This window comes from Apodemus sylvaticus, chromosome 5 (genome assembly GCF_947179515.1).
Source record: "Apodemus sylvaticus chromosome 5, mApoSyl1.1, whole genome shotgun sequence".
NCBI classification, from domain to species: Eukaryota; Metazoa; Chordata; class Mammalia; order Rodentia; family Muridae; genus Apodemus; species Apodemus sylvaticus.
In genome coordinates, this window is record NC_067476.1 from 102,033,944 (window position 1) to 102,056,385 (window position 22,442).

At 40.3% G+C, this 22,442-nt stretch overlaps 1 protein-coding gene across 2 annotated transcripts in view; it reads right to left on the reverse strand.

The window, feature by feature from the left end:
- Ino80 (INO80 complex ATPase subunit) overlaps positions 1–22,442 on the reverse strand; it is a 98,432-nt gene that overhangs the window by 30,998 nt on the left and 44,992 nt on the right. For both annotated transcript variants that reach the window (XM_052183272.1, XM_052183273.1), the window contains exons 19-27: positions 21,148–21,233; positions 19,794–19,961; positions 19,485–19,618; positions 18,276–18,343; positions 17,893–17,986; positions 16,435–16,606; positions 11,116–11,256; positions 6,063–6,288; positions 733–860 (exon numbers count right to left, since the gene is read on the reverse strand). In XM_052183272.1, the coding sequence (XP_052039232.1) occupies positions 733–860; positions 6,063–6,288; positions 11,116–11,256; positions 16,435–16,606; positions 17,893–17,986; positions 18,276–18,343; positions 19,485–19,618; positions 19,794–19,961; positions 21,148–21,233 (1,217 nt within the window). The remainder of the gene's footprint in view (positions 1–732; positions 861–6,062; positions 6,289–11,115; positions 11,257–16,434; positions 16,607–17,892; positions 17,987–18,275; positions 18,344–19,484; positions 19,619–19,793; positions 19,962–21,147; positions 21,234–22,442) is intronic.

The following is a 22,442-nucleotide window of genomic DNA, read 5'->3' on the forward strand; positions in this document are numbered from 1 at the left end:
GCAATCTCTACTTAATTAATCCTTTAAATAGCAGGTTCAAACAGAGCCTTTCATATATTAAACCCAAGTAGATACAAGCCATTTACATAGCTCTGATCAAAAGATACCTTAGCTTACTACAACTTTCCTATAAGAGACTTCACTCTGTTGGTTGGTGATTATTTATTCTTGTTCTGTTGTTTGTATGTCTATGACCTCCTCCCACCTCTTCCACAAATAAGTCATTATTCAGGCAAGAAAATAGAGAGAACCTAAACATGTAAGTAACTAAATAAACAAAAATTGTATCCCATAGTTGTCTTTGATGGCTTACCCAGTGGTGAACCATGGCTATACAACAACATTACCTAAGGGGACTTTAAATTTAAAAATATCCTAGTTAATTCTCAGACCTCATTCCCATGTCTACAATAGATATAGAGTCAAGATGAGAACCATTACATTTACCTCTATTGAATAACTGCTCCCTAGGTTTTTATATTAAAAAACCAAATCCCCAATCCTGACTTCTATACAGAATTCAAGAGACTCCCAAGCTGGAATCTGCATTAAAACTTTGGAATTTCTTTTCTAGTAGAAAATGGAAAAAAATAAGTCCTCTGCATTATTAGTGGGTGGGGTACTCTGCTCCTTCTATATATAAAACCACGAAAAGCTGGTTAGTAGGGACACCAGATTCCTATCAAAATTAAAAGTCAAAGACTCCTAGGTCCCCAAGGTTCCTTCTCCTACCTCCAGCAGGTCTATCATTCTGGTCATCTGAGAGTAGATAAGGACCCTATGTCCTTGAGACTTGAGCCGAGTCAACAGGACATCAAGGGCATACAGCTTTCCACTGTCAGTGATGAGGCTCTCCTTGCCTGGGGAGAAAAAAAGGGAGGGATAGAGGGAATGAAGGAGGAAACTATTTAATTGAAGCAACAAATCACCCACTGCAAAGCTGTATGCAGCCAAAATTTCTACTATCAGGATGCTTGTCTCATGGGACGGAACCGCACTCTAGAGGCAGATTGGAAAGCTCTGCAAAGTCCCGACTCTGGGTGCTGGAGACACACCCTGAGAGGTGCAGACACACCCTGAGAGTTGCAGACAGTCCTCAGTTAGTGGAACTCTTTGGGAAAGATTTGGTGTAACTTTGTTAGAGAAAATGTCACTGGGGTGGGGTCTGAGGTTTCCAAAGGCTATGAAAGGCCCAGTCTCTTTCCCTTTCTGCTTCCAACTTGTAAAGGAAAGATCTAAGCCAGCACCATGTCTGCCTGCCGCTATGTTCTCTGCCAGGCTGATCATGGACTCAGATTGTAAAATGATTAAGTATCTAATTAAATGCTTTTTGTTTTGTTTTGGGTTTTTTTTGGTTTTTTTTGTTGTTGTTTTTTTTTTTTGTTTGTTTTTTGTTTTTTTTCCGAGACAGGGCTTCTCTGTGTAGCCCTGGCTATCCTGGAACTCACTCTGTAGACCAGGCTGGCCTCGAACTCAGAAATCCGCCTGCCTCTGCCTCCCAAGTGCTGGTATTACAGGCGTGCACCCGGCTTTTTTTGTTTTTTGTTTTTGTTTTTGTTTTTGGCTTTCTTTTATTAGTTTTATTTGTCATGGTGTCTCTTCACAGCAACAGAACAGTAGCTAGTACAGTGATTATATCTTAAAAGCATGAGAATATACAGAGATAAGTATAGCAGTCTGGAGATAATGTAAATACCAAAAAAGGCAAATAAATGTGTCCACCTTTGACACTCTTTGATACCTGGCTATCAATCCCAGGGCCAGGTACCCAGGTATGTGCTCTTTCAGTGGGCCATACTTGCAGGGTTTCAGAAGGAACAGACTTTGAGTGTCTGTGAAATGAAACTTCTTTCACTCACTAACTCGTGTTTTCTCCTTCCTCTTCCCATATAAAACACATTTCAGCCAGAGATCTTTTAAAAATATTTAACTCACAAGTTTTCATCTTATCCATTCAGTACCATTCACTCATATCATATTCCAGGAAAGAGAGTTTCCTGTTTGCAGACCGTTCATAAACATGCCCTGAACAATTGCTGCAATAGGAGAGGAGGAAAGGAGGCTTGAGGGGTTGCATAAGAGTATATATGGAAGTGGTGGGGAACACAGAAAAAGAAAAGAAAAACAATACAGAGCATTTTACACTGGCAACTGCCTACCAAAAGTAAGAGAGACAATATAAGTCCAACTGTCTATCCTTAGTTTCCCAGGTTAAAGCATACTTTCTTCAGAACTGCGAAGGCCAGCTATTGAGAGTAGTCCAAGAGTTCTCAACTGTCATTCTTGCCACTATTTGCCAAGTACACAATTATTGTCTATACCGAACAAGACCGGATGTGCTGACAGCACCATAACAAATCACCAGCTGCTCTGTTTTTGCTACAAAGCTAAGGGTCCTGGATGTTTACTCCTCGGCACTGCAGCCCGCCTTTTCCCACCTTCGGAATACTGCCAGAACACACTGCCCTCCCCTCCCCTTCCCGCTGCAGTCCACACCTTTGTTCAGCCTCTTTGTTTGCTCCTGTTTAGATTACTGAAATGCTCTTCTCATTGCTGTCTCCTTACCAGCACAATCAAATGACTGCAGCAGGACAGGAGTGAGTGCTGAACTCTCTCCCTGGCACCAGACAAGGAGGCCAGTGGAAACTCCTGGTCTGATCAGGCAGCCACACTTTCCAAACAACTCACTAAGTTCCCTTCTTACAATTCCTTCTCTAGGGCTTGTAGGAGTCTCTTGATTTTTGATAGCTTTACTATTTCCCACAGACCTAGTCATCTTTTTGTTTTCCCTTTTTTAAAGCCACACATTTTTCAGTCACTGAAAGGGAGTGGGCAAGCTAAGCTCTCCACATTTTTATAGCCTGCCTATGTCCTCTCTCCATTCAGACACACCCCTTCAGAACAAACAGTAGAGCACACACAAATCCGTATGGTGTCTAGAATCAAGTGACTTTGTAATAAAAGACTTATTTATTTTATGTGTATGTGTGCTGGCTAGTTTTATGTCAACTTGGCACAAGCTAGAGTTATCAGAAATCAGAGAACCTCAAGTTGAAAAAAATGCCTCCATAAAATCCAGCAGTAATCCATTTTCCTAATTAATGATTGATGGGAGAGGGCCCAGCCTATTGTGGGTAGTGACACCCTGGGCTGGTGGTCCTGAGTTCTATAGGAAAGCAGCCTGAGTAAACTATTATGAGCAAGCCGGTAGGCAATACTCTTCTACGCCTTCTAAGTTCCTGCCCTGCTTGAGTTCCTGTCCTGACTTCCTCCACTGATGAACAGCAATGTGGAAGCATAAACCAACAGACCCTGTCCTCCCAGGTTGTTTTTGTCATGGTGTTTCATCACAGCAATACCAACCCTAAGAAAGTATGAATATTTGCCTGTATGTATGTATGTATGTATGTATGTATGTATGTATGTATGTATGTATGCGTGTGCACGGTACTCATGGAGGTCACAGGAGGGCACTGGAAATCCTAGAACTGGTGATTTGGACTTTTTAAAGCCACAATGTGGGTGTTGGGAACTAAACCTGGATCCTCTATAGGATCAGCAAATTCTTATAACTTGGCAGCAACCTCTCCAGCCCCTTATTGATTTCAAGACTATAATTAAACAGTCTTCACATTTCCTGCTTCCCAGAGTTTCTTTAGTTTGGTAACTAGGATGAACCAGTATTAAAAGGGGCAAGAGGTAAAGACACACATGCACACATACACACAAGTGCACATGCACACCAAGATGAACTCAAACATACAGGAACAGCAAGTGCTGCCTGCTTGTCACTAAGGGAGGTGAAGGCAGATAGACTAAATTGTTTTTGCTTTTTATAGTGCCGGGGTCAAACACAGGGCTCATACATACAAGGTGAATGCTATACTAGTGAACTACATCCTTAGACTACTTTGGACCTCTTTGGACTGTTTTGAAAGAAAAGGTCCCAAAGAAACAGACTTGAACCAAATGGTTGAAACACTTAAATAACCAAAAATATCTGAGTTCTCCAGTGAATGTGTTACACAGAGCAAATCAGTGTCCAACATTTGTCCTCAGTGAGGTCTTTTTTGCTGCCCACACTGGTATCTTTGGGGCCTGGCATAAGTCACTTAATTTTTAAGAGCTACCAAGGTCTGCTGTACAAAAGCACCACCTGTGGCAAAGCAGGGCAAAGGCCAGATGCATGATCACAAAGATTCTTGTTGGGCGGTGGTGGCACATGCCTTTAGTCCCAGCACTTGGGAGGCAGAGGCAGGCAGATTTCTGAGGCCAGCCTGGTCTACAGAATGAGTTCCAGGACAGCCAGGGCTACACAAAGAAACCCTGTCTCGGAAAAAAAAAAAAAAAACAAACAAAAGATTCTTGTCCAGTCAAACCCAGCCTCAGCCCTTTCTTTAAAATAAGACCTCAAATGATATTGAAACAATCAGAACTATCCATTCTCTTATAATCTTTCCTGCAATCTTATGGTATTTACATTTAAAAATAGGTTTTTACTGTCTACAGCTTAGGACCCTGTTCAGTCACAAGACAAAAGATTAAATATCTCTCTTTTCCAGGGAAAGAAGCTCTGTGAAGGGCCGAAACCTGCAGAAGCAATCAAAGTACGAAACTCATGAAATTTTTATTCAGTCTTCCAAAGAATGCAAAAGACTCCATTTTTCCCAGGGAAACAAAAACTGTAAAAGTGCAGAAGAGATAAAACACAGGTTCAAATGATACCCTCGCTGCCCCCACCGCACCCCAGCTAGCCACAGAGTACAATGGGGTCAGTGAGGAGCTTGTTGGTTCTCACAGTAAACAGCCAGTGAGGCTGGTGCTTTTTATCGATGCAAAAAGAACTCAGACACTTCCTGCTATTTAAACAAGGTCCATTTTTCTTTCAAAGAACAGGAAAAGCCACAAGAGATTCCCACAGCGCCAGCAATAGGCCTTCTACTACTATACTGGGAACCAAAGAGCCAGAATGAAGGAAGAAGAAAAGAAATGCAGTGCATGGCTTCTTTTGGTACCCATTCTTCGCTCCCATTCATATATCTGCAGTGTCTACTCTGTCCAACTTTATGCTTGGGCTTTCCCTTAACTTCCAAGCACTTTTACTCACTGCTTTCATGTACTCTAAAGTCACTTCTAAGGCCATACGCAATATAGCTTTCACATACCCAAGCAGCAGCTTACAGTCAAAACACTCCAAAGGCTACCAACAGGATGACAAAGCCTTAAGACAAGAAACAACGACAAACAGGCCCTCCATGTTGGAATCCAGCTGTCACTTATACCAGATGTTCCCTTTTGAAAGTATAGACAGTAGTATGCATCAATTAAATTTCAATAATAATACAATCAAGATACAGAATTTGGACAACCAAACTGACACTGTAGCTGCAGGCTGCCAGCAGGTGTAAAGTACATCAGTCTGCGAACCCTCTGTGTTCAACTTCCTTGAGTGCAGTCTCACTAAAGCAAAGATGAAAACCTAGCTTCCTTTCCATCCTGGACCTTGACCCAAGGGGGTCTGGGAATCTGCTAGTGTTTTGGCACAAAACACACTGTTTTTCCTCTTGCTATCATTTAGATCTCTAGGCCTTGTGCAGGACACTGTTTATGCTACTTAGCTAGGCTCTCTGGAGTGACGACATTCTCATTCATTCCACTGGCAATGGCACAAGACAACTGCACTCGTTCGACCTGAAGCCTTTCCTAAACTTTGTGGAGTTTTTTTGGGGGGGAGTGTGTGTGTGAGAGTTGGGGAGGTCTCTGGTGGGAATGGAACCTGGGCCTTATGCATACTAGATAAGCACTCTACCCATGAGCACCCCAACCTTCTCCCTTTTAAAAAAGTGGCATTATACTCTTCTGATCAAAGGAGAGTACTCAAGAACAAATCTAGAAACATTTCAATTACCAACTTTCCACTCAAGACACAAAGCTCCTACAGGTGAGGAGACAGAAACCTCAGGAACTCCAAATACCAAACAATAAAACCTATTACATGGGCTTTCTCCCCCATTCTCCTCTTGCCAAAGCTGGAAATGTGTTCCAAAGAACAGAAAACTTACCTGGAATTCTGATGAAAGACCAGCCGTTCTGGGGCCTAATGCTCAACAGCCCTCCAGCTGGCTCTGGGAAGAACTGGGATCTGCGATTCAGCCAATCAGTAGCCAGCTCAGGAGACCCATTCAACAAACACTGCTTGGCAGCCAGACTCCCTCCTTCCTTCAGAACTCCTCTCTCATACTCTGCACTTCTGTCATTACAGTAAGAATCCAATGGCACTGCGGTGACCTGCGGGGGGTGGGGGGGGGGGGAAATTCACAGAAAATAAAATGGCTTTTCTGCCATTTTTCACACATATCAAGCCTTTGAGGGAAATCAACTTTTTTTTTCTTCTGAGACAGGATCTCACGTAGCTCAGGCTGGCCTCCAAATTCTCAAGAAGCCAACTGGTGGCACTACTTTCACTTACCCCGGGGGTGTGGGGTTATAGGCAAGTTTCAGGCCTGTGAATACTAAGCTTTTATTCCTATACCCAGAACTCTGAAATCAGATCAGTGTGAATAATCTCAGACTGCTGGCTTTAAATTTCCTCATCTAATAATGTAAGATGAAGGCAAAGACTAACTCTGGGAACTTTTCCAGGTAAAATGGTAATCTCTAATAACACGAACCTGCAGTCAAAAGAAACAAAAAGAAACTGGTGAATGTAAATAAAGTAGGATTCTACTTTGGCAATATCTATTCTTAATACATTTACCACCCACTTATTACTAGATGTTGTTTACAAGTACTATGGCCACTTATGACAGTGATGCCAGAAAAGGGAGCTGGAGACAGCTGTCATCAAAGGACTACAGTGTTTGTCTGACACACCTGAAGCTATCTTTAATGCATTCATGGCAAAACTTCTTTGTTTCTGAATACTTCTCATGGATAAAGCTAATTGAAAAAAAGAGAAACCTTCTTTCAAGCCACGATGGAGAAGGAAAAAGGACCACAGGGGATAGAAGGAAGCAAACATCAATAAGCAACAGATTCATTTCCTGGTTAGCGCAGAGTGTGCAAAACTTTTATGTCATCATAAATAAAACTAAAATGTTTTATTTCATCCTTGGCCTCCCAATGGAGAAAGAGTGCTTTTGCCAACTTAGAAACACAGGTTTGTCTATGGTGTCATATCATAAGAAGACTTTTAAACATAACCTCTTGTTCACAAGTAAAGGCTGTAGTAATCCACCAGCCCAAGATGATGAAAAAGCTAACAGCCCATTCACAGTAAGCAGTGAATAAGACAAAGCTTAAAAGCAGACAAAGAGATGGGGAGGTGGGAGGTATAGAGAGTAAGAGGTGGGTGTGGGAGGGTCAGAGCATGGGGCATCTGCTGTACCAGTCAGGCAGTAAGCTCTGTTATTTCTTGGAACATAGGTTGCTAGGAAATCTGCTCTGCTATCAACTATTCTGTTTTCACGTGAATCAACCTTTATAAAGGAGTGACCCTCAAGCTCGGATATGCTCCTCCATGGGAGCAGATCACAGAGGTGACTCTAGAGATGGGGAGAGATGGGGAGCCAATACACACCCCAGCCTTGGAAGCTGAGATACACAATCCGGCTAGCTGAATGTGGAACTGCGGGTACTTCTGAAAGCAACAAGGTACCAAGAACAGACAGTTTCATTTATCAACAGCCAGATAAATAGCACTAGAGGACAGAGAGGAACTGAGTGTGTTATGAAACAGTGCCATCTATGGCTCAGTTGCAAAATTACCTAAGGCCAGACCAAACGGCCAAGAGCTCCCAAGCTTGGTCAGGGTTGAAAGGTTCCTGCAGACAAATCTAGGAACCCTTACTGTTTTTCTTTCCTCCAGAATATTTTTGTTGTTGTTTTCCTTCACACTCACTTGTATCTTTCAATAGATTATTACAAAGATGGAAACACAAAGCGGTTTACAAGAAGTGCATCTTTCGCCAGGTGGTGGTGGTGCATGCCTGTAATCCCAGCACTCTGGGAGGCAAAAGCAGGCAGATTTCTGAGTTCGAGGCCAACCTGGTCTACAGAGTGAGTTCCAGGACATCCAGGGCTATACAGAGAAACCCTGTCTCGAAAAAACCAAATCCAAAAAACCAAAAAAAAAAAAAAAAAAAAAAAAAAAGAAGTGCATCTTTCTGAAATGGTTTATCTACTCAGCAATCCAGCAGACTCTGGGCCAGAGCAGACATCTATCAGGTAGGATGCTAGTCACATCACCTCAAAATATCTAACAGCTGTACTTCTATAAAATGACTAAATGTTTGACCTTAGGGGAAGGTTCTGCATATGTTCAAACTCCAGAAGGAGTAAAACTGTAAATTTTTTCTTCTTGACTGCATCACCTTCTACAAATGGGGACTGAACTCAAGGTCTTACTCTTGTTAGATAAACGTTCTTCCATTGAACTACAGGCCAAGATTCTTTTTGGTTTTGGGACGCAGACCTCTTATGTAGCCCAGCTAGTCTGAAACTCATATTCTTTCTGCCTTAGCTTCCTGAGTTCTGGGGTACTGGGCAGTGGAAACTAGCAATGGTATATTTTACACTAAAACACAAATCCTCTATCTTGACTTTCTAGAATGGAAAATAACTCAGTGTGGAATTAATACTATGGGCCATAATCTCAAGATGGAAAATCAGACACTAGATGCTCAGAATGAAGGACAGTGGAAGGATAGTGACACAGGCACAACGCTCCCCTGCTAAGGACTCAGAGCTAGCTCTTAGCAGTTTAAAAAGCAAAACTTTTCAGTTATAAACTTTCACCAAGATTTCATTATTTTGCTGGCATCCAAGTCCAGTGCTGAATACAAGGCACTTCTTTTTTAAATGTGTATGTTTTCCTAACATGTATGTATGCACTATGAGCATGCCTAGTGCCCATGAAGTCAAAAAGGGGAACAGATTCCTTACAACTGGAGTGATCAGTTGTAAGCCATCATGTAGGTGCAGGGAATCTAACTAAAGACACAATTCTTAATGTTTTTTGTTTTTAAAGTTTTTGATAAGCTTTGGTGATGAACCCTGGTTCAACATATATGTGGACTTATAGAATATCATGGTCTAAGTATGTGAATGGTATATTTTGGAGGTCTAAAAGAGCAAAAAAGTCCATTTCATCTTAGAATAAATCCAACTTCTAAGTTAGCTCCAACCTAGACAGCTTGTGCTCATTCTGCAAACTCTGGTGGTGCAGGTATAGGGGCAATGAGGCATGACAGAACATTCTTATCTCCATCCAATGGAAATACATATTGTGTCTAGTTCAGGCATGTCTAACCTGTGCTTGCAAGTCAGACATGGATGGCTACAAATAAATCACAACTGTTTTGTACATGACAGCATCATATCACAATGTCTGAAGGTTATGCCCCTTGCAACTTGTACATGCAAACCCCATGCCTTGCTTCATTAACCTCCCAAGTCACTGTAGTTTGAGAAGCTTCATCAAGCATTTAGGGCGTCCTTTCTGACATGTGTGCTCCTGTTCTAGCTGTGGGAGTGACCACTGATTTGGGGAAGACTGTTTTTGAGTGACGTTGGTCATAGAGATTTGGGAAGTCTTGAAATGTTAACATTTTTTATGTGCATAAATATAATTTTTAGCAGTTTTAATTGGCTTTATGACATACTAGGAATAATAGTTTTGTCATTTCTGTTTCAAAACCCTAAGCTTCCTCTTTTAGGATTTTGTTGCAGAGATCAGGTTAAAAGAGAATGAAAGGCAGCCATGTAGCAGTGGAGCCTGAGGCTGCGTTCTACACAAGTACTTGGCTTTAGATACTTTCTATAAAAAATACATTTCCCTAATCAACTATAATTATAAGATTTCTCCAGAGAGACAGGAAGGCTTTCTCCATAAATACCCAGTGAACAGGGCTGAGTAGGGCATGAGAATTAGGTTCACACAGCACAGGACCTTAGACAGAACCTAAGCAGGCAGTAGTCCACAGAACTCAGTATATAGCGAGGACCTTAGACAGAAATCAAAGCAGGCAGCAGCCCACAGGATTCATGTTCTATTGCTATTCTTCTTCCTTTAGATCCTTTGTCAGACTCTCTTTTTGGTACATTTAATAAAGTATACAAGCTGATAAAAATAACTGCAGATAAATGTTTCCAAGAAGACCTAAAACTTTCCTCTTTGGATGGACCTCTGAAAACTTGGAATGGGTTGAGCAACAAGATAAAAAGCACAAAAGGGTAGGAGCTCCTTGGCTAACTACTCTTCCTGGAGCAAAGTGGGAAAACAGAAATGTCTTCTTTTCTCTGAACACTGAGTTTGGTCAGCCGTTCTCCCTTCACATGCCTCTTCATGAAATATAGGAGAATTTCTGTCTGGCTATGATCAATGAGGAAAGGAAGGAAGCAGAAGACATAGGACTGTTGTGATAAACAGAAGACAGAAATGCTCAGCACTGAAACCACAATAGAAATATCACCAGCTCCACCACCCCCTCATGCCGCACAGTTTTAACTACTGAATGGTTAGTACACGCATTAGTCACTGTTCAGGTAGAGCCCACCTGGGAACCACAATCTAGGTAAGGCTGCTGAGGAGGTAGGAAACACCACACTGGGAAACTGCCCGATCCTGGATTACATTGAGATAATCTTCAACCAACTGAGTCACAATCCTATGACCTTAATAAAACTTCAAAGCAGGTGACAATGGCTTCCTTTTTTCTGATCCTGCTAAGGACTGATGTACTTGACAGACGGCTTGTTCCATTACAGTTTACAGTCTCTGACTTAATCAAAAGTAGCAACCATGCACCATATAATAATTTTCAAATTATTTTCACATTTCAAGGTGAGAAGTACTGTCTTGGGAAGGACAGGGTCACGGATGCTCTCCTGTTTTGAATATTCTGTAACATAGGGTCTAACTATGTAACCCAGTCTTGCCTTGAACTCACAACATTCCCACGTCTTAGGATCTAAAGCAAATAACCGCGCCAAGCACTTTTCTTCTTACAAGATTGATTTGGTTTTCAAATCTGAACAATTTACAAACTGTCCCTTGAGTAGTAGCTCATTTTTACAGTAGAATGTGTTTCATTTCTTCCCTCCTGTGGCACTTACTCGTGGACTGGCCACACACAAAAAAGACGGCAGCTCAGTGAGGAGGCAGCGACGAAGTGAGGAGGTAGCTGATCTCCGCTGATGGACAACCTGGTCTGTAAAGCCACTCACTGCATTACAGTGGCTGCTGAAAACAAGAGACTGAAAAAAAATAATAAAATTAGTTTAAGAACAATTATTGTTAATGAGTCACATACTATTCAACTTAAAGAACTTTTTTCTTGGCCAATACTATTATATCTAAATAACCAGGAATTAGAACCAAATATACAGCACATAGTTGAGGCCCACATTAATTTCAAAATGTGATTTCATTAGTATACAGAAACAAGTGTCATTTCTAATTCTTTCAGAAGAGATATTTCAGACAAAATACTGAGTGTACTAGGTAGTTTGTTATGACTATAGATGTAAACTTAAACCATGATGATTAAGACAATGTTCATCTAAATTTTCTCTTAATATAAAATCAGGTGCTAACAGCATCATGTAGTTCTAGCAAAGATGGTTCATTTTGAGACAGTGTAGCCTTTGATGGCCCAGAATTCTTTATGTAGACCAGGCTAGCTTTCAATTCACAGATATCTACCTGATGCTGCTTTCTGAGTACCGGGATTAAAGGTGTGTGCTACATTATCCTGCCAATAGTAATTCTTTTGAGACAAGTTGCACTACACAATCATCTCTGGCCTAGATATAACTCACTAGGTAGATCAGGCTGGCCTCAAAACTTGTGGTAATCCTCCTGACAGTGTTTCCCAAGTGCTGAAGATAACAAACACATACCACCACATGCTGATTGTTTTTCTTATTCACACAAAGACAGGAATACAAATGTTCATGAACAGGAAACAACCTCTCTTTAGCCTCCATCAGACAACCATTTAAAAAACGTTAATTACCTGGGCTAGCGAGATGCTCAGCGGTTAAGAGCACTAGCTGCTCTTCCAAAGGACCTGGCACCCTTGTGACAACTCACAACTGTCTTTAACTCTAGTTCTAGAGATCTGACAACCTCATACCAATACACATGAAATCAAATGAAACAAATTTTATATATTATATATATATAACTATCCATATGAAGAGAAATAAATTAATCTGAAAAAAAAAAGCTTTCTTAAAAAAAAAAATTAAAAATACTAATTATTTCCTTGGGGATATCGTGTAGTTATCTGCATTTCTTGTCTTGTGCCTTTCTGACCCAACTGTCACAGGACTCTTTCACATGAACCCTTCTGCCATGTTCTTCGGGTTAAGGGCTTTGATAAAGACAAAACTTACTCATGTAATCCAAGAGAAAAAAAATGTGTTACAGGTGTGACAGCACATGCAAACATTGGAAGCAACAACATCAACTACACAACTGTGCTCAAAGTTAACCCTTCTAAGGTAAGGAAGGGAGGGAGGCAGGCCCTGGGGAGGTGAGAGTAAAGACTATCCTAGCAAGCTTTCCAGTCGAGCTAAACCTTTGGTTCCCACTCCATCCACAGATACTGTACTGTGGGATGCTATGAAATAGCCAGTCCCAGTGCCACTGCAGCCTGCACACCAAAACATGCTTCATTCATGGCTATTATGGTAGACATGTCAGTCATTTTATCGTTGGATCGTCATTCTTGATTATGTCACTTACTTGTTTTACTAATTTTTCAGTTTAGCTTGATAATCTAAATAACTATTTGGTTGAAGATAATACACAAGACAATTTGTGCACTAATTTTGGGTCATAAAAACAAAGAGCAGGATCACAACAGCTGACAAACACCTCAGGACTTCTTTGCTCAGTAACATATCAAGTCTCATTCACGAACATGGGCCTATTTACACAGACTAAAGCTCCTAACTTATCAGGATCATTATGAGAAATTGCCTCAAGCTGTCCAACAGTACACATCATTATCTGCTTCCATGAACTCATCATGTCCTGAATGCAGCCATGAAAAGACAGCTATTTTTCAGTGGGAGTCAACTGCCTGCGGTTATTGGCCTGTGTGTGCACTACAGTCTCACGCATGTCCTAGGGGGGCTTCCATCTGTGGTACTCTTGATTGAGTCTCCCAAAAACTGGGATTGGAGGTGTCCACCCCCAACCCCACCAGCCCCCTTTAGTGGTTTCTAATCACTTTATTACAAAGGTATGCCAACAGAGCATTTATAAGCCTAGTTCCATGCAGTTCTGACATGTTTTGATTTTTCTATAGATGTTGAGATCTTTCCAACACTCACCAAATACCTCTAATCTTTTTTTTGGGGGGGGGGGGTGGATTTGGTTTTTTCAAGACAGGGTTTCTCTGTATAGCCCTGGCTGTCCTGGAACTCACTCTGTAGACCAGGCTGGCCTCGAACTCAGAAATCTGCCTGCCTCTGCTTCTCAGAGTGCTGGGATTACAGGCGTGTGCCACCATCGCCCGGCTACTTCTAATCTTTTAATACCACCTTTGTTCTTTTGCTAGCTTGTCTCTGCACAAAAGTTTTGTCCCTTTTCATTTTAATCTATTATCACCTGAATGATTAATAAGATTATTCAGCTGTTACCCTTTACTGATGAGTGCTGAAAAGTTAGGTACACTACCTCAGAAGTTTAACTAATGCACAGACAAGGACTAAAAATGAAGCCATGGTTGTCTCCTATTGTTTGTTGTTGTTTTTGTATTCTTCTGACATTATTAGTAAGTCCTCTTATCCTCCTGGGATTAGAGGAGACCAGATAGAGGCCTACTTATTTCAGGAGTAGTTCAGGACTGGTCATTGGGACACCCTCTGGCATTCAGAGGCATTCAACATCTCTGTATAGGTAATTGAAGTAACTCAACAGCTAACCTAATGACATTTGCATATTTACTGGCATCTTACCAACAGTTACACTATCTCTAAGCTATCTTCTGTTTCAGTATTCTCCTATAGCAAAACTCAGAAGTCCACTATATTTATAGACTATAAAAACATAAGAGAATGAACATTTTCTCCATATTCGTCCTTTCAACAATGTAGTTATTACTAAGAAGGGGATAAAAGAAACTGGAGACATAGCTCCAACTACTCTGGTCTTCCAGAGGACATGGGTTCAATTGCCTACATGTGTTCATGTGTGCATTCATTCATGTGAGTTTTGCCCTCTTCTGGCCTCCATGCGATACTCAGATGTACATACAGGCAAGAATACACACAAAATAAAATAAAACCTTCTAAATGAAAGGATGTCAAAACACATCGAAGGGAACCAATAAAGTATCGGGTTGGGCATAGTGGCACACATCTTTAATCCTAGCACTTGGAAGGCAGAGGCAGGTGAATCTGTTCAGGACACTTTGGTCTACAGACTAAGTTTCGGAAGAGCCAGGGCTACACAGGGAAACCATGAATCAAAAAACAAACAAACACACAAACTCCCCCCTCCCCCCAAAAAAGAAAACATCATCAGTCCTTTTCCGGAAAAAAAATCCACCTAGCACATAATAAATGCACATCACAATCTATCTATCTATCTATCTATCTATCTATCTATCTATCTATCTATCTATCTATCTATGTATCTATCCATCCATCCATCCATCCATCCATCCATCCATCCATCCATCCATCCATGTTTTTCTTTTCTGTTTTTTTTTAAAGATTTATTTTAATTTTATTTATATGTAACTGTCTTCAGACACACTAGATGAGGGTATTGGATCAGATTACAGTGGTTGTGAGCCACCATGTGTTTGCTGGGAATTGAACTCAGGACCTCTGGAAGAGCAGTCAGTGCTCTTAACTGCTGAGCCATCTCTCCAATCCTGTTTTTGTTTTTCAAGATATGGTTTCTCTGTATAGCCCTGTCCTATAACTCTCTCTGTAGACCAGGTAGGTCTCAAACTCTCAGAGATCTGCCTGCCTCTGCCCCCCCCCCCCCCAAATACTGGGATTAAAAGCATGTCACTACACCTGGCAAAAGTTTTATCTTGTCTTTTACATTGTGTATGTAAATATGTGTTTGTGTTTAGTGTATACATACATATGTAGGCAACTTGTGTCATGGTGCATATATAGATGTCAAAGGACAACTTTTCTCCTACCATGCTGGTACTGGAGATGGAACTCAGGTCCTCAGGTTTCCTAGCAAGTGCCTGTACAGTCTCTGTAACCCTGCTAAAAGCCTACATACTCAATTCTTGAAAGCTGGGTGGCTCAGGGAAATTTGGGCAGTTTTAGATTTTACAATTAAAAACCCTGTCTAGATAGAAGATACGTAAGACAGACAGACAGACAGACAGACAGACAGTTTAACATGTGCTATTTAGCTAATGTGTTGTTAAAGACAGTGATAAATGACAATCAATAATGATACTTGGTTTCTGACAATCATTTTTGACAAGGTCTTTAATTGGATAAAGCTTTAAAAATTATTCCATATCAAAACAGGGTATTTCCTATAGTTCTAGTTTCCATCTTTAAGTAAAAGACTTTTAAAAAATCTTCAGTACACATTACCACCTACAAAACAGCTCTCAGGACATATACTATCGGAACTTACATTGATAGCTGAACACACATTTACTTTTTATGTTTTTCCTATGAGCATAAATATGGATAGTGCGAAGTTTCTTCCTCGACCTCTCCAAACCAAGCCTAAGAGTAAAACTTGGTTTTGTCCTATACTGAATAAATATATATATCTCCTAACTCGGTCTTACATAAGAAAGTATTATTCTTTTATTATTCTTATCTCTGTGTATGCATATATGTTTGTTATATATATGTGGGTGGGTGTAGACCAGAGGCTGACATTCAACTGCTTCTCCATCTTGCTTTTTTGCGATGTGTGTGTGAGTGGTGCACAACTTGCTGGATCTAGTTCTTTCCTCTCATCATCTGAGGATTACACTCAGATTCTTGAGATTCCACTCAGTCTCTCAGGCTTAGGAGCAAGCTCTTTTCCACTTGTCACACCCACATTACAAAAAACCTCTCCCACTAAATCTGGATCTGCCAGACACATACATCTGCCAGAAGGAAGAAGAATGAAAATTGCCAAAGCTGGCTCTGAAACTTGTCCTCTTGCCCCAGCCATCTACACACTAGACACATGCAGACAAAACTCCCAACATAAGATAAAAATAAGGAAAAATTTAAAGAAAGCAAGCCAAGCAGTTGTTCACCACAACGAAGTTATATACAGAGCATCTAAACTGGAAACATAAACATGATATATTTTAATTCAATACATAGTACAAGTTCCTCAGAACACTGGGGTACTTGAGGACATCATCTAGCATTCTTTTTAATAATGTAAAGAAAAGGGAAGTAAGCGGGCAGTTTATGCAGATAGTGGCTTACCTTTAACAAAGGGCAGCTGCAAAGGTTGGGGAAGGAAAGAGGAAAATCAACTCCAAGAAGAAAATCCTTATTTCTCAGATATCTCTGATGACTCTCCCCGTCTGGCTCTCCCCAAGAGCGCAGCTGATGGAGCCTGTAGGAGGCTTTCAGAGATAGGAAAAGAGCTAACCACCTGAAACAAACACAGAAAAGTGCACACTCAGTGCTCCTAAGAACTTTGGTAGTTCACAAGGATCTATCTCATTATCATATATCTCATGATCATTATCATAGACCTTGAGCATTTTGGAAACAATTCCTTCAAATGTTCAGATAACACCGTTTCATACTCTTGCTCTATATATTCCTTGACATGATTTGTTTATAAAATGCTCTATAAAACTACAACAAAAAATTGACAAAAACAAAAATATTCAAAAACATTTATCTCTGCTGGGCTGTGGTGGCACAAGCCTGCAATCCCAGCACTCTGGGAGGCAGAGGCAGGTGGATTTCTGAGTTCAAGGCCTGGTCTACAAAGTGAGTTCCAGGACAGCCAGGGCTATACAGAGAAATCCTGTCTCGAGAAAAAAAAAAAAAAAAAAAAAAAAAACCAAATTAAAAAAAACCAAAACCAAAAACCAAAACAAACCAACCAAACAAAAAAAAACCCCATTTATCTCTCCTACAGAAACTCTTAGCATAAAAATCATCTTATTGGGGAGGCAATAATTCCTAATGAGTTATCTATTACATTAAAAACATAGTAATAGGGGCTGAAGAGAAGGCTCAGCAGTTAAGAGCACTGACTGCTCATTCAGAGGACCCAAGATTAATTTCTAGCACCTTCATTGTAGTATTTACCTGTTTACACACACCCTCACAGACATACAAGCAAGCAAAACACCAATTAACATTTTTAAAAAATTATAAATTAAAAATTAGTAAAATCAGTGAAAGCCATTTTGCAAACAAAAATGCAGAGCTAAATTTCCCAGAATGCTTGATGTAATAGCAAGCACATCTATATACACCTATGCATGTGTGTGTGTTATGTTACCTATATGAGTACACTGGCGCTGTCTTCAGATACTTCAGAAGAAGGCATCAGCTCTCATTATAGATGGTTGTGAGCCACCATGTGGTTGCTGGGAATTGAACTCAGGACCTCTGGAAGAGCAGTCAGGGCTCTTAACCACTGAGCCCATAACCACTCTCCAGCCCATAATTCTTTATTAGTAGGTGGGACAAGGTTTCATGTAGCATAACCTGCTTTCAACACCCAATCCCTCTGCCTCAGTCTCCCAAGTGCTTAGATTACAGGTATATATCACCATTATTCCTAGCTCATAAAAAAATTACAAATGGGGGGGGGGAAGGCCCAAATGATTTAATGCTAAATATTTAACTTCACATTATTACACTTTGTTCCTGCCTATTCCCAGTGCTCTTCTATTAATCATTAAGCAAACTTCTCACCTGGCCAAAAGTCCCTGAAGCATGAGGTTTGCCATTTCTGCTGGCGAGACATCAATAAATCGAAGGAAAGAAAAACAGCTTCCTTCATTAATACCTGGAAAATCAAAGAACAATTCTGACCATTAGGGATCCTGTTTCTGCCACCCATGTGCTGGGGATGAGAGGAAGACTACCACAGGCAGCATTTACCTGGGCTGTAGAGATATGAACTTTAGTTCTCACACCAGTATAGCAATTCTATTCTAAGTCACCTCCCTAGCCACTAATTTATCAGTCTTAAAGCCCAAACCATTACTAGTTCAAAACAAAATCTGTCCACAGGCAAAACTAAGAACATCCTGGTAAATCCCAGATACACTTTCCTCCAAAGATCAAACGCCTACCTTTTCTATGGAAGAGAGACTGCTGGATATAGTCTGGTGCAAATGGAGAAAGAAGAACCTTCAACCACCTGTAAAGCAAGTCATTAAAGTAACTCTCAAGGGAAATAAAAACACTGAAAGTTAACTAAACTGGAGGCTCCAAAATAAAAATCTTTTAATACTATTTCTACACATAAAAATTCTTTGTGATATGACCATGCAAATCACGACAAAATTGTCAGAAAGTTCAGAATTGTTACAAGAATGTAGAACTCTCCTTACTCCACAGAATCTCAATTCTAACCTAAACAAAGACACAACTCTAGTCTGTTTCTCTTGTTCAAATCTGTTAAATGATCTTCACTTTTAGCTTCATCAGGTCATGTTGATGAATAGTTTTGTAACAAAGCTTTGAACTTTCAAAATCCATAGCTCTTGAAAGCTGGCATACAGATATTCATTTAAGAGCACAATAGAAAGTCTGGAATTGGGTTGGAGAGATGGCTCAGCGGTTAAGAGCACTGACTGCTCTTCTAAAGGTCCTGAGTTCAAATTCCAACAACCACATGTTACTTCAAAATCATCAGAGACCTGACGCCCTCTTCTGGAGCATCTGAAGACAGCTACAGTGTACTTAGGTATAATAATAAATACTATCTTTAAAAAAAAAGGTCTGGAATCCAGAAGTATCCTAACTTACAGATATACATTGAACCACACACTAATTTATGAATATGATCTCCTCTAGCATATTAGCTTAGTGACTATTTCAACTATTTTAATGCAGATACTATCAAGAGAGTAAACTTAACCAAAAAAGAAATAGACATGGTTCTGCAGTAAGTGCGACTCCAAGTCATTTGAGGTATACCAAGGCATTTTAGTATTTTAACTGTTGACTTCTGGTGCAAATACACACCTGTACACAGGCAAGTAATAGAAATGACTAAGGTGCTTAAGGCCATCTAATGGGAACCTCAAAAGCATTCTAATGCCCCCCCATAAGTACCCTCAATAGTTGTTCACCATTTGTTTAAATATCTTTATTGAACATTTACATATTCATCATTAAATTTAACTATAACACTAGGGATAAAGCTCTGTAGTAGATCATTCACATAATAAGCATGTGACCTCGAGTTCAATTCCTAGCACTACTAAAAATAAATGTGCCCACTGAGCCAAAGGACAAAAGCACTCAGCATCAGCAGATGTTAGCTGTTTGCTCACCTATCTCGTGAATGGTTGAAGACCCTGATCTGTCCATGACGATAGATAAACTTTGAAATTTCATATGGCTTTAGGGAAATATGAAAAGGAGACCACGTTTCTTGCCGTTCGAATAATTCTGGGTGATTACACACCTAAGAAGAGATATGGTAAGACAACACTGTCATTTGCAGACATCAGTGCGGCATGTTGAACTTCCTGCTTATTTACCTTCCTATTTCCATCTCTGGTACTCACCAGGCATCAAGCCTGGAGTCCTCTCCATGAAGCAGGTCAATAACAACATCAAACAAATGACGTAAGTCTTACCTTCCTGAATTGCATGACTAAATTCATGAGGCTGCTGGTGGTATTCTGTGCTTGCTGTGTAGAGCCCATTGAAGACTGCAGTAAGTCCTCAATGGAAATTTTATTTTTTAGTGCCTGATATAAGAGTTTTTGTCGGCTGGTCAATTGGCAGTACATTAGAATCTCAATCTTAAAGAAAAAGAAAAATTTGAAACAAAACATTTTTATATATTTGTAAAAATCAGGTGAAAAAAATCAGTATAAATGTGAATTAGAAGACATATACAAACTAGATTATGATGACTGAAGAAACAATACTTACCAGAATTATTTCTATAATCCTATGATGTTGACAATCATTTTGAAAACAATGTTTCTGTGACCTATTTTGACTCGCACACTAGATGTTCTCTCAGAATAATATTTTCCACTTCTTCTTTTTCTTTTTTCTTTATTCCCTTATCTGAGACAAGGTTTGCCTGTGCAGCTCTGTCTGTTCTGGAACTGGATCTGTAGACCAAGCTGGCTTTGAACTCACAGAGATCCATGTGCCCCTGCCTCCCAAGTGCTGGGAGTAACCACAACCACATCTGGCCTATCTTTCCAGTTTTAACAGCACCAATCACTCTTCACAGTAATTTCCAAATATTCTCACAACCATATTTCAAGTGCCAACTGTGAAAGGACTCTCAGTATACAACAAGCACCATAGTATATCAAGGAGAAACAAAGAGGGTTGGTTTTTTTTTCCTACAACACACTAAATTGGTTAAAAATATTATTCATTTGCTCAAAGATAATGACACCTGAGTTGTTAAGTACTTATGCTATAACATGGGCACAAGTGGAGTTATTACATTATTCTATTTTTGTAATGTTTTAAACTCTCCATTAATAAAAGTACGGCCAGGCATGATGGCACATACCTATAATCTTAACAGGCAGGAAGATCGCTCAGAGTTTGGTCACCCTATACTACATGAGTTTCAGGCTAGCCTAGCTTACAGTGCTAAGACCCTGTATAAAAACAAAACAAAACCAACTGGAGGAGGAGGAGGAGGATTGTTAACAAAAGGAAAAGAGAGGGCAGTGGTGGTGCACGCCTTTAATCCCAGCACTTGGGAGGCAGAGGCAGGTGGATTTCTGAGTTCGAGGCCAGCCTGGTCTACAGAGTGAGTTCCAGGACAACCAGGACTACACAGAGAAACCCTGTCTCAAAAAACCAAAAAAACCTTAGGTCCCCTATGACTGTTCAAGTTCAAAGATCTTCTTAATCAAACTAATTATCCTTCAACTAAGTATGTATCAAGGAAATATCCTGCAAAGAACCTTAAGTTGGTATCTATTAAGGTTCAAACTCATTAAGATTTCTTACCTTGTCAGACAATTCATTTTCTACATCTTTTTTGATTCTTCTCAGCATAAATGGTTTCAAGATCATGTGTAAACGAGAGAGTTGATCTGAAACAGGAAGTTCACAAACAACTTACCTTATACTGGCTTAAGATGGTCAGAATAAACACCACCTTCCCTCACACCCTCCAACCCCACTGGGCTCAACTAGAGTCTAAAAGAATGAACTTGTTCCCAAGGTAAAAACAAGCATGTTACACAGACTGTTTACATTTGAACCCACTTTCAGAGGCTATCTGGGAGAGTGTATCAAGATTGACTCAAAGCTAGAAGGAACTTCCAGAGTGTACTATGTAGTTTTTATCAACCTGACACAAAGTAGCATCCCCTGGGGAGAAAGAACTCCAAATGAGGAATTCTTTCCCATCAAGACAAGACTGCAGGAACATTTTCTTTTCTTTCAAGACAGGGTCTTGTAGCTCTGACTATCCTAGAACTCACTCTTTGGATCAGATCTGGCCTCTGATTTTGGCCTCAAATTCAGAGATCCGCCTGCTCTGCCTCCTGAGTGCTGGGATTAAAGACATGTACCACAACACGTGGCTCCATTGATTAAGGAAGCCCAGTCCACTGTGGACAGTACTACCCATGGGCAGGTAGTCCTGGGTAAAACAAGAAGGTGGCTGAAAAACCCATGAAAGCAAGCCAGAAAGCAGTGTTTCTCCATAATCTACATTTCAGTATCTGCTTCAAGCTTTCTGCTTCTGTTCCTCTTCTGAGATCTACACTGGTCTAGAATTGGGACATGAAATCCAAGTAAACCTTTTCCTCCCCAAACTGCTTTTGGTCATGAAGCTTTTCACAGCAACAGAAAGCTAACTAGGATACTGTTTCCCCAAAATTATACTTATAGACTTTATTTATTTTCCAGGGTATAGATGTTTTGGCTGCATGCATGTCTGAGCACCATGTGAATATATTGTGTTTATGTGGTCAGGAAAGAGTGCCGTAGCCCAAGTGACTGGAGTTACAGAGAACTAGAAGCTGCCATGTGCATTCTGGAAACTGAACCCAGATCCTATAAAAGAGCAACCAGGGCTTTTAACCACTGAGCCATCACTCCAGAGCCTACTTGATTTTTCTTACAATTAGTAGATGTCAAGTTATGTCTCTATAATAAGCAACATAGCAGCAAGGAGTGATGGTGCACATATTCAATCCCAGCACTTGAAAAATGATCTAGTCAAAAGAGTGAGTGTTGCAAGACAGCCAGGACTACATAGAGGAACTTATCTCAAAAAAACACAAAATAAAACA